The following is a 13,444-nucleotide window of genomic DNA, read 5'->3' on the forward strand; positions in this document are numbered from 1 at the left end:
ATATAGTGTAGAGATTTGTTCCCAAGTAATAACCACTCTAATTTTGACTTTTCAACTTAATTTTGGACACTTTTGCCCTTGTCCTTATTTTATGCCAATGCCCACGTGAACAACACAACACTCTCTCTCCCCTATTTAGCTATTGCGCATATTGTACCTGATGAGTTTGACTTTATAGTGATGGACAACCGTTGGATCTTGATCAAGAAAACACGTTAATTAAAACATGTTATAGTATCTGTGGTTGCTATAATGAAGAAGCAACTTACTAATAAACTATCAGCAATAACTATTCAATGATTTTTGTTGTCAGTACCTTTACAACTTTTACCTCGTATTTTGAGCCAACCTCAAAAAATAAAGACAAAAGCTCAAAGTTTATGATTTTTTCTTGGTTGTTTCTTCTTCCTCCTCGTCATTGTCCCTCTGCTTTTTGTATTTTTTAAGATTTGACATGGAAAACATGACACATTCACATGATAAAGGTATAGTTTGTTGTTTTTTAAGCTATCTAGGGTCTTGGGTCTATGGTTTTGTTTTCCACGTAGTTTAGTGTTTTGTTTGTTTGATGTTTCATCTTTCAAGGAAGAGGGTTTTGAAGACAGCTATGACGTCTCCATGCATGTTGATTCTGTTGATTCTATAGTTGTGGTAGAATGTTGGTGGTTTCCATGTTGATTCTATATTTAATGTTGGGTTTAATATTAAGGCATTTAAGATGGATTCTGTCATAAATGTTATAAAAGTGTTAGTTTAACTGGTTTTGTGCTTAAATGTTTGAATTTACTTTTCAGTTTTTATGGTTATGTACTTCTTTGTAACCATCGCTTTTTGGTTGTTTTTATTATACTTACTGGTTATGTACTTATTTTGATGTTCTTATTCACTACAATATGGAGATGAAAGCGGACAAGTATGGCCGGATGAAGTATGTTTGTGGCGAAGTGAAATTGAGAGTTTGTGATGGGGGTATTTCATTTGAAGGATTCATGAGTACCATGGAAGGCGTGTCATCGAGAAAGAGATCTACTTTTTATATAAGATACTTGATAAAGAAGTCCCCATGTCGAATTGATGAAGAAACAGATTATTTGAACATGATTATGAAACAAAGAAAGCCTTCAAGAAAAACAATGACGGTTTGGGTTATCAACGAAGTAGCAGTGGTAAGCAATGGACATCCTAGTGTTAAGAAGAAAGAAGTTGTTACTGAGTTGCTTAAGAAAGACGCGATTCCAAGCAGTGTTTCTCCTGTCAAACACTCTTTTTTAAAACAGAAAGATGCGATTCCAAGTAGTGTTTCTCCTGTCAAACACTCTTTTCTAAAACAGAAGGTGCTAGCTCATCAGAAATGTCCTATCAACCAATTTAAACTTGTCGATGAAGCAATTGGTAAGTAATGCAGTTCCATTTGGTTAGGTCATTATTAGTGAGGGTGGGTACATGCTTTATTTCCTGATAGTTATGAATCTTTGGTTTTCCAGAAAGTCCCCTTGACCAACCCTAGAGTGGGAGAGTGGGGACTCGTCAATGGGAAGATGTGGAGATTCACAACGTTGAAGAACACATTCAACCTCATAGCTTGTCGACATTCGACAAGGTGATGGCAAGTGAGTCTTCGATATCAATGGGATATGTTGATAGATGATAGCTTGCCTGTTGCTAATAGTGGTGTGGAACTTACTGAGTGTTCATTGAAATATAGATATTTGGCCAGAGGGTGTTTCCTCTGAAGTTACACCCGAACCTTCAGTATAGAGAAGAGAAATGGTCATATCGCCTTCTCTGTTTGTGGAAGGTACACACTACACACTATAACCTTGCAAGGTAACATATAGTTCAAGTTGCTGATAGTGGGGAGCTAATTACTGATATAATACAGGGACGGTCAGTGATGGTGATGAGCAAGATGGTATACCAGATCTTGATCAACTTGATTATGACGCCTTTGATTCCCAAAATCCATATGGTGATATAGAGGATGTCCCTGAGGAATATAGAATTTCTATGAATCAAAATATTGACAATAATGAGGGTAATGATGATGAAGTTGAAATACTACATGAAGTTAATTTTGAAGAAGAAGAAGTAGTACAAGTAAAAGACGGAGCTAATGATGATGAAGTTAGAGTATTAAATGGTGGTAATCAAGATGATGATGATGAAGTTAGAGTAGTAAATGGTGGTAATCAAGATGATGATGATGAAGTTAAATTATTGGATGATGATTGTGATGTATGGTCGACTCCTAACTGTAATCAAGAGTTTTTTTTTGGGAGACACGCCTATGACTATTAATGATGGGGAAGGCCAAAGTGAACCTGATATTGAAATAGATGGAATGGTTGATGCTACGCTATTCGGTGCGAAAGATCTCAATTCATAAGACTTACATCAAGGATATGATCCTCTTCGCTCTCCCCATAGTCCAGAAACACCAGCTAAAGTGGATGTAACTCCTCCTCATGTGACCCTGAAGTTTGTTCCTCCTAAAGTAGGACAACACCATCCTACTCGGGATGATCTTATAAAAGACATGAAGTCATACGCAATAGCAAACATGTTTGATTTGCGTCGTATGAGCACTTCTCCTCAGAGGGTTTATATGAAGTGTAAGTCTCCTGGTTACACATTTCATTTGTTTGCAAAGCCGACCACTAGTTCTGATATATGGGTTATTATAACCTTTAGAGAAGCACATACATATTTACAAGATAAAACAATTGCAACTAATCTACAAGCCGATGCAAAATGGGTTTCAGAAGTTGTGAAATCGAAACTTAGGGACAATATTGATATGACTCTGAAATAGTTGCAGTTGGAGGTTAAGGGCGCACACCAGAAAAATGTGTCGTATAAAGTTATTTGGAAAGCAAAAGAAATTGCAATGCAGAAGGTAACTGCCTTAGCTATATCAGCAACTGATGAACTCAACAGTAGCAACAACTAACCTATGTTTGTTTGGCTTTTTTGCTTGCAGATAAGGGGAAGCTTCAGTCAATACCGTATGCCAAATGTTGCCAAATTATTGTAAAGAACTTAAAAAAGTGGATTCAGATTATTTCACCGAGCTGCAAACGTCATCGGCCCCTGAGCACAAGTTTGAATGTTTGTTTGTAAACTACGGCGTCACTGTCCGAGCTTACAAAAGATGTCTTCGTCTATTGATTATGATTGATGGCACTTTCATGACAGGTAGGTACAAGTCAGTCATACTAACTGCTATCGCGGCTGATGGTGATAGCCACGTGTTTCCAATTGCATTTGCCATAGTCCCAAAGGAAAATAATGACCACTGGGATTGGTTTCTGGAAAAGTTGAGAGACCTTGTTGTTGGGACGGAGCAAAACTTTGTTCTTCTCTCTGATAGGCATGTAAGCATTCTTCAAGCCGTGCCTAAAATACTTCCTAATGCGGTTCATTGCTTTTGTGCACAACACATTTCAAACTGTATGACTAAGTAAGAGACAAAAGGGAAGGTGAAGAGAGCTGCTGAAACTTATGAACAGGCAGAATTTGTAAGACTTATGAGCCAAATTTACTGTGCCGATAGCAAAGGTTACGCAAAGATTGTTAAGATTCCGAAAGAGTCGTGGTGTTGTGCTTTTGCTCCAATGAAAATGTATGGCATTTGTTACACAAATCACATAGAGAGCTGGAACAAGATGATACTTCTAGAGAGAGCTATGCTAGTGACATCTCTTGTCAATAGTATAAGGTTGAACATAATGAAATATTTCTATGACTACCGGGTGATGGCGTCAAAGCTGAAGACAAAACTGACCAAATCAGCTGAGGAAGTGCTCATCTCGTCGAGATATACGAATAAACCTTTCACAGCAACAAAGGCAAGTGAGCACGTTTACTCTGTGCAATCAGTAGACCGTACTGACACTGTAGACCTTTTGGAGAGGACTTGCACATGCGGTTTCTTTTAGCAGGTTGGTCTTCCTTGTAGCCATGCTATGAAGGCAATCGATGATGGTAAGCTATGTGCATATGACTTTTGCTTGCATTGGTACACAAAAGAAACGATGATGGATACATATAGGGAGAACTAGACACCATTAAGAGGAAAAGAACATTGGGTTTGGGTTTATGATGGCATCATCATCCGTCCACCCGTTGATAAGGTGATGCTCGGAAGACCACAGAAAAAGAGAAAGCGCTCTAAAGGAGAGGGAGTCCCAATGCAAAGAAGAAGGTGTACGCGTTGTGGTGGTCTTGGACACAATAAGGCAACTTGCACGGTTGGTAGTGATGATACTGAGTGGAATGATTTTTCAGCTGAGATTCCATCAGATTTTGAATATAAAGAGTACATATGATCTTCCTTTTAACCAATCACCAATAGTGGCAGCTTTGGTTTGTTTGTTTGAAATTGGCACTTGCAATTGCATATATGTCAGTTTTAAATTGTTACCCTGTGGCTTTACTTCGGAGTTGATATTTTGGATAGTTTTGGTTGGCAATTTTGGTTTCATAATTAATTTGGCTTATAATGAACGGACACCTTCTTGTAATATTAATATCAGTAACTATAACAGTAATACGGTCAGTCTCTAATGGATAGTTTCTTTACAAGTTAGCTAACATCATCAACACTGTCCTCTATTTTCATTTTAATAGGACCATCAATGGTGATTTGCAACTGGGTTTCCTTTGTCACCTCTGCTTCACTAGCAGGTGCTTTAGCCTTATGTGTCCCTTCACCTTCTAGATCTATCCATTTAAAACCCTTGCATGGATTGGCCCTGCATGAGAGATACCTTCTTCCTAGGCTATGTGGCTTCGTACTTACACCATACCTCATATTCGTACTTGAGCATAGCGGACAGTGTGTAGTTGCCCATGGACAATTAGTTGATCTTCTAGTGCCCAATTTCCCCACACTCAAAACATTTACCATAGTTGGTTGATGATGAACCAACATTTGTATTCTTGGTAGAATCCTCACCCCCACCCATTTCGAACGAGAAAAACAAGAGAAAGAGAAATGGGATGGACCAAGGAAGTCAACCCCATTTTGTACTTATAAAGTAAAAACATACTATTTTCCAGCCCAAGTGGTGTTGGCGCCAAACTATTCCCGCCCAAAATATTTCCCGCCTAAACTATACACAAATGTTTGATGAAACAAAATATTCCAATAACCGTATTGCATTGCAGGAACTATCAGCAACAAATTCCATAAAAAATGCTTCACTACAAATTTAACTCATCACTCCATGAAAGCATGAAGCAATGAATAACAAATTCCATCACAAATTCGACGCTGATGATATTAACGGCACCACAAAATGATATTAACAATGTTGGAACTACCATACTAAAATTAGACAACTAAACACAAAATAGAAGAAGTTATCTGTTTCACTAAACACAAAATAGAAGAAGTAGCATCCACCAAACTGTTTCATAGTGATTTCCCTACTCACATACCGACTTCTTTAGCATCCTCCAAACTCTTCTCCAATTGCTTTGTGCCTGTCTCTCAAGCATCTCCTCTGAAACCAAAGCAGCACTTTGTGTGGCCTGTTGGTTGAAAGCCACCTTCATTACATCTTCATTCATTTCTTCTTCTTCAATATCCAAAGTGTCAAAGGCAACAACCTTACCCTTAAGAGGCTCGAGCTTCTTCTTCCAGGTCTGGAGATGTAAGTTCTTGGGAGGCAACTGAACCCAATCAAGTATTCTTGGGAATTTACCATTCAATGCCCTACGAGCCCCACGAGAGGGGATGTGAAGGTATGCCCAAATATCAAAACAAATAACACAACTATAAACTGCAAATGAGTCTTTCTCAGCTAACACATTTTTGTAAATATCATCCAAACAGTATTCCAACATCTCAAAGCAAGGTGTGCCCCATGGAAACTGATCAAAAGCAACTAGGTCCTTTGCAAGATCAACATACCTTCTATCTACAGTCCTAGAAGATCCAGGAAGCACAACTTGGAGCAACACATACAACCTATTGAGCCTAAATATATCACTTTTATCTTCACTACCACTGGATTTCGCCACCACTAAAGCATCTAATATTTCTGTCTCACTAACAGTGCTTCCTTTAAAAAACCTAGCATGAAATTCCGATGTGTTGTTCTTCACGTCAGTGGTGTAGAATGAGTTAGCAACAGAGTTTACACTAAGACCCATAATCAATGCAACATCACTATTCTTGAACACCAAATCTTTGTTACCAATCCGATAGCAAAGTCTACCAATTTTATGGCTAAATATGGCACAAACAAGTGTAGTTGTTGCGTGCATGTTTTTTTGTATTTGCAAAAAACTTCGAAAACAGGAATTCTCAAAATCCTCCCTTTCTTCCTTACTAAATCCACTAAATAATTTCTGCATTTTATCTAATGACATTCTACATGTCAGGTTAAGCTTCCTCATTTCTCCACTAATAATTCAAACCGTCAAGGAGGGTTATAATATGGAAATTAAAGTGAAACTAAAAATTAGGGTTTCCAAATTGAGGTTCACTAGGACAATTTTTCCCCCTAATTCCCAATTGATTTCTTTAAGTTTCGGTTACTGTGACACTTGCCAATGTCATTTCCCTCCTAGTGTCAAACTTCATTGGGTACCCAACTTCATTTCCCGCCAAAATATTGATGTCCATGTTGATTCCTCTATCAAATGCATAAACATATTTCAAACCTAGAACTATCAGCAACTATATTATACATTGTCTAAATAATTAATTCAAATAAGATTAAAAAAAAAATCAGTATAAAAATTAACATTCTACATAAAAAATCTTAAACATGCCGAAGCATGCTTGCTACTAAATATCATGAAATAAACATGGGTATTTGAAAAAAAAAAAGTTTGATTGCCTTTAAATAAATAAAAGGTCTTCTACAAATTTGGGACACATGTCAATCCTCAAATTTCCCGCCAAAATAATGATGTTCATATTCCTCTATCCAATTAATAACTATAGTGTGGTCTTAGGACTATCAATAACTTTCCTGTACATTGATAATTATTTATTCATTTAATTTATTTATGGGTTCATTTAGTCGAGTTGCATACTTGCATGTCCTATAATATGACAACAAATTGCTACGAATTACATTTGACAAAGGGTCAAAATTCGCTTTATTTTCCCATTTTCAAATCCAATTGGTCTTGGCTGACCCTTCATTTTTCTGTGTCATGATGACCATTTATGGTACATTAAGAAGGGTGAAAAGAAAACTAACCACCCCACATAATTACAACGCCTCGTTTCCCGCAAACATTTATATTTAAAAAGAAGAAGAAGAAGAAGAAGAAGAAGAAGAAGAAGATCCGTATTTTGATGCAGATTCTATTGATTATATGTGGGAAGATGATGACGATGACGACAAAGATTAATCCTATTTGTTGTCAAGTTTCTATTATGTTCTATGTTTATGTTTTGTCCTAGTTTATGCTGATTTTGTTCATTTTGTTATTGATAGTTGTGGAAGCAGAACATGTCTTGTTGATGATGTGTAAATTTTGTTTTGTTTTCATCCTTTGATGATGGTTTAATACATGGTTTTGTAGATTTTGGTTCATGATTTTTATCTTGTTATTGTTTACCAGAATCTTGTTATTTTTTTATGATGGTTTAATACATTTTTCTATGTTTTAATCTTAATCTCTACATTTTTCTTATTAAAAATATTTTTTTCTAAATAAAAATATGAACAGTTTTAATATTAACCGTCCATCATAATGTTTACGAATCTCGATGCTTGAAAACCACAAATGCGTTCGTGACCGTTAATTTGCATCTACTCATCTCTAAGATAATCTGTGGTATCTATCCACGCACCCATCAAATCAGTTAAAATCAATTAAAATCACTAAAATAATTACTAAAAGTAGAGAGAGAGAGTGTTGCAGTTCCACGTGGGCAATCTCAGAAGATATCAAGAAGAGCAAAAATGTCCAAAATTAAATTGAAAAGTCAAAATTAAAGAGTGATTACTACTTGGGAATAAATTGACATTATGAATTACTACTTGAGAAATTACCCTAGTTAGAGATGGTCATCTCTACTACTGTATACTTGTACTCCTTTTCATTTTTCCGTTGGTCATTAATACAATACAATCCCACTTAGCGAAACAAATGATAGTCATCCCAACTAACCCATTACCCGCACAAAAAATATAATGTATGTGCTAAATGTTGTTTGAAAGTAATAGTCAATTTAGAAAAGAGTGACTTGCACTGTTGCACACACCAATAAATAAAGGCAATAACAAGAGAAAAAGCTTATCGACTCTGACATTAATATAATTGAGTTTTCTTGGAAAATACTTTTGGGCTTATAAAATAGGCACCATTATTTGTGGTATCACTGTTATATAGTATGCCGTCTCACTTCACATAACACATGGTATACAAAATGAATGAGAAACTAAACAAAATTAGGGGCAGAAGGTAATGAGGTAGTTAGCACCAGTAGGGCAAGTGAATGTGCTTGTTTTATCGTCATAGGCATAGCTATATGCTTCTGGGCAAGCATTTTTGAAGATCAATGAGTAATTGGTTGGTGGGCAAGTGTCCGGAGTTCCATAAGCCCCGCTGCAACAATATTTGGGGTCATGATTGAAAGCTTCACAAGCACTTTTACATGCAATGGCACCCTTACGCCCCTTCACACTCATTTCTGGTGGGCAGAGTCTATTAATATTTTTTGGGCAACTAGTTGATTTGCAAGCCGAGCCACCTTGTGGTGCCACCAAAACTGGAATATTGAACCCATCTACGAGACTAACATCGTAAAAATCCTGGTTACCACTACCCGCCAGAGTGAACTCAACTAAGGTTGCCGGTGGAATAGCTCCAGCTCCGTTACATTCAACTTGGCCTGAGGCGCAATCTGCTGTACGACACTGGAGTTTTCCTCTTGGGTCATTGGAGCAACGGGTTCTTGCCCAAAACCGACCTGACCATGTCGGTGGAGCATCTACCACTCGTGTCTTTCCATTTTTAAGTTCAAAGCCGGTTGTAGATAATTGAGGCAAGCCTCCACCAGTCAATGTGCCTGGCCATATTGTACGTCGACAATTGTTTTTAAATGTGAATCTCGCCGAGAGCACCCCTGTAATGTACGAAAACGAAAATAAAGATATTACTCATAAGCATTTTCATGTACGATTTCAAATTGAATTGGATCATCCTTAAAAGGAAGATAGGGTCGATAAAGAATTTCCAATTGATGCCCTGTATGAATATAACACTTTTACGCAGTCTCAGTTGCATTAAGGCGTTTTAAGTTTTATGTTAAATACAAGGTCTTAAAGGGGTTTAGTGCTGTACTTCGTTTATATATGGGAAATAAAATAAGGCAATGAGAAACTTGAAAGGAATTGAAGGAATATTCACGAAAGGTCTTGAAGGTGGGGGAGGAAACCCATGCACATGTATCGTGAAAGTTTGAACTAAGAACTGGCCGGGTTCCAATGGAAATTTGTCCCAAACGTATGTACATTTCATATAAGATGCTATTCAAGATCGCCTCTTGGAAAATTCATTACAAAACAAATACATAGATAAATGTCAAACAATATTGCCTCTTGGAAATTAAACGAAACACGAATCAAAGTATACAAACAACAACAACAAACCTGAAGCCAGTTGTGCACTGAATAGAAAAACTAATAGTACTTTTGCTTCCATCTAAATGTTGTATTGTAATTGTGAAGATAAAAATGTGATTTCTTGTATTTTTTTCCCGAACTTAATACTGCTACGAGGGAGGACAAACGGGTAAGGATTGTACGGCTTATAAATAGTCCCTCAAATCTAGAGTTTGGTTTGTGAATTTTGTTTGTTATACGGTTTGGTATTGTTATACCTATTAGCTAAAGTATTACGGGTTTGGTATTTATCCTAAACTGCCAATTAATTAAGGCTGTTCCAAGTGTACGCTTCCAGAAAATATGTTGGGCAAATCATGCCTGCCTCCGGTTTTCCTTATTTTTCTGTACAAAATATAAAAACCCCCAGTTGGCTAATTAAACACCCCAGTTTGAAATTGCCTAAATCTTAAGGGTAAGTCCAATAGTTTGGTGCGCCATACCACTATCACAATAGAATAGTGTATAGTGTTAGCAGGTTTACATATTTGGAGACCTAATGGTTTTTCTTGCACCCAAAAAAAAAACAAAATCACAACTCTCTGGCCGCCATTGACATAGGCGTGTGGGATGGGAAAAAGTAAACAAACAAAACTAAAAATTTTAGCTGCCACTCCCAAAACATATGCCAAATTAGTTTTTCTTTCCCTCCCCATTTTACTCTTTCTCACATCTCTCTCTTTATTTCTCACCCAAAATTAAAAGAGTGGGATAGAAAGGTAATTGGATAAACCAATTTCTTCAAAATAACTTTGGTAGGGACACATTGTTTTAGCCATTATTGTGAGTGGCGGGTGGAAATGCTGAACCAAAATTCTAACCACTACTATGTGAGGAGTGTAGATAAATTTTTTCTACCCGCCATTCATACTAGTGTGCAAACCATATGCTATATTGCTAAAACTAAACGTATAGATAACTAAATTAATAGCGATAGCGTTGGCGGGTTAGCTTTTTGACGCACCACCATTGGATCACAATTTCCGTTATATTTGGTAGGACGGCGCACCATTGGATTTAGCCTAACAACAACAAAAAAAACGCCCAGAAGAAGTTTACTTTATGGCTAGGGCGCAACGCTTTGAAGTTGTATTGGCTGTGCTTGAATCATATAAGAGCAAGTCCAATGGGGGGTTATATGGGCTGCTAAAAGCAAATATAGCACCCCAACCACATAAATGTCATTCCAATGAGTCTGCTAAAAGGGTCTTAAATTTGGAAAGAGTCAAAACCCAGCCAAAGTTAAGACTTTCGCTAGCAGCTGCTATAATAAGTTCCAGGATATGGACGACATAGTTTCTGCCGTCTATTGGTTATTTATGTACAGTCTGTCTCCTGTTTTAATTAAATGGACGGACGATAGAAACTATGCCATCTGTACCTGGCAGACACAAAAATTGAGAAATCTTGTTCTTCTATTCATATACAAATTCCATGAAAATTCATATCCATTCCATTCCACTCCATTCATTCCATTCCACTCACGCCACAATCAATTACCATTAATTCCACAACTTAACAATCCACACATCCATTCAATTAACCAAAATTTATTCATTAAACAAACATAATTCAATTCATTCATTAAACATAATCTATACAAACATCAATCAATACAAACATAAAAAATAATAATAATAATAAATAAAATAAACTGATTTCGACTCGAACCCTCGCCAGGTTGCCTCTTCTTTGATTTACTCCATCGCCGTGATTCTCACAATGTCATTTTTAGAATATGTGCTTCTAACTTTGCGACTCTGTCATGTGACTTTTGTTTCTCTTCTCTCTCAGCCACCAAATAATGATAGTATTCGTTGGTTGTAGTCATAACCAAATCACGCATCCCATGCATCATTAGTTGCGACTCGGCATATCACGCTCTAAGTGTAGCCTACAAAAAAATCAATAACTTTAAGAAAAATCATCGCTATAAACCAAATATAATTCAAGTTTCAAAATATAAACCAAATACTAACCTCATATAGAGTGTCAAAATAAGGGACAATGTTCGAAAGATAACTTTGATCAACATGAGGTATATGTATGGCGACATGCATTCCCTGAGATGTAACTATGCCATAGCTCTATGGATTATCCAGATCGAAAGGAGCTGGAACAAAAGACTCGTAAGGACCTTGAGATGAAGAGTAAGGCTCAGCAGGGTGTGGGATATGTAAATCACTTCTAATAGCCTTATGTCCCACAAAGTCCATGTTAGCAGCTCTGTACATGTTAGCAGGCAATATAAGACCCCTTGAGACGCGATCCTAGTAACTATCGTAGTCCCCATTCACATCTAAATATAGAGAAGCTTATGGCCACAAGTCTTCATTCATTCTAAGATAGGACCTCCACTAACTGGCTCTTCCCAATGGGCACATATTCTCCGGAGGAAGGTGTGGGATGAAAGGTATCCCAATGATTTGGTGCCAACATCTATCGCCTAGGTACCACATGATGATACCTCAAAACTCAAAGACGATTCGGTGCATTGTAAGATTATACGAACGACGTACACGATGAATCGCCTCACGTAACCAAACATCATCCATGATATCTCCCTCCACATCATCAACATTTAATTGCATATATCGAGTATGAAACCATGGTGTCCACTGTATCACAAATGCCGACCTAGTCTCGAGTTGGTTACGATCTAAGTGAATGTTGTGGCGTCCTTGACCACTTCGGCGATCTTTAAAGTCATTTATCCATGCTCTAATCCATGGGACGATATCACGATCCATGTTCGGTCTTAGAAAAAGAGCCATGGTAAGTACGCACTCATGCCACCAATACTATCATAAAAACAAATATCAAAATCAAACTTGTACGTAATTTAAAAATTATAATACTATCATAAAGTTATAATACTAAAAATTTAAAACTTACCTGTAAAATAGGGGTGAAGCCACCACATTGACCATTCACAACATTAGCTGTGACTCGGCACGTTTGATCCAACGCATAAATCAAAGCTCCAAACATAGCACCACCCCAAACACTCTATTCAACATAATCTCAGTGAACTATCGATCACCCGTAGGGAAGAAACACTGCGTGATTAAGTAAAACTAGAATGCTCACAAATATCTATCCTGATTTGTACCCATCGGGCACCAACCTTTGTCACTCTCTTTCGTCTTCTCCATGAACTCATTCACAAAAAAGGAATGTTTGATACCCCCTTTAGCCCAATGCTCCGGCCTTATAGTCTGCCAACTTTGTTGTGCATAATCAAAAGTCGCGAACTGGCCTTCTCCAAATGTAACGACCTTTCCCCTTCCTACGCTCATTCTCGTGAGCATAGTAACATTCATTGGAGTGATGCCTATCTCGCCTTGTGGAAAGTGGAAAGTGTGAGTTGTGTCCTACCACCGCTCGATCAAAGCATATATCAAACCACGGTCGGCGTTTTGATAACCACATCGAAACAATGACCCAAACGGAGATTGTAAAATTTCATTTCTTATGCTTTCAAAACTATCTCCTTTGTCAAGCATTATCTTCCACCAATTGTTCACAGATGCCTAACAACACCACAATTTCATCTCCTCCCTCCCTCCCTAAACATTTATTCAAAACACTTCATTAAAATTAAAGAAAATACAAATTATGATGTTAAAGAAATCAAATTTAACGATAAAATGCTTACCATATTTACACGATGAGAGATGTGAGTTTCTGGGTTTCTAGCCAATGCATCATGTGTTAGTGGATCGACTGGGTCCGGAAATTGAATTACTGGAGGGTTTTGCAAATTATAGACTTCATAAGACCGATAAGAGCCCAAAACTGTAGTTTTA

General features: G+C 37.3%; 1 protein-coding gene across 1 annotated transcript; it reads right to left on the reverse strand.

The window, feature by feature from the left end:
• Window positions 1-8,254: 8,254 nt before the first annotated feature.
• Window positions 8,255-9,793, reverse strand: LOC147487296 (thaumatin-like protein 1b). Its single transcript, XM_086570552.1, has 2 exons — window positions 9,624-9,793; window positions 8,255-9,097 (listed from the first exon to the last, which is right to left on the reverse strand). Exons 1-2 carry the CDS (start codon window positions 9,673-9,675, stop codon window positions 8,421-8,423), a joined length of 729 nt encoding a protein of 242 aa, XP_086426678.1. The 5' UTR covers window positions 9,676-9,793; the 3' UTR covers window positions 8,255-8,420.
• Window positions 9,794-13,444: the final 3,651 nt, after the last annotated feature.

Source organism: Coptis chinensis, chromosome 7, assembly GCF_015680905.1.
Source record: "Coptis chinensis isolate HL-2020 chromosome 7, ASM1568090v1, whole genome shotgun sequence".
NCBI classification, from domain to species: domain Eukaryota; kingdom Viridiplantae; phylum Streptophyta; class Magnoliopsida; order Ranunculales; family Ranunculaceae; genus Coptis; species Coptis chinensis.

Bases quoted from the DNA above. Each gene is read 5' to 3' on its own strand.
- LOC147487296 (XM_086570552.1), bottom strand. From the start codon at position 9,675: ATGGAAGCAAAAGTACTATTAGTTTTTCTATTCAGTGCACAACTGGCT. The intron at 9,098-9,623 runs GTTTGTTGTTGT...CGTACATTACAG, and splicing joins CAGTGCACAACTGGCTTCAG to GGGTGCTCTCGGCGAGATTC.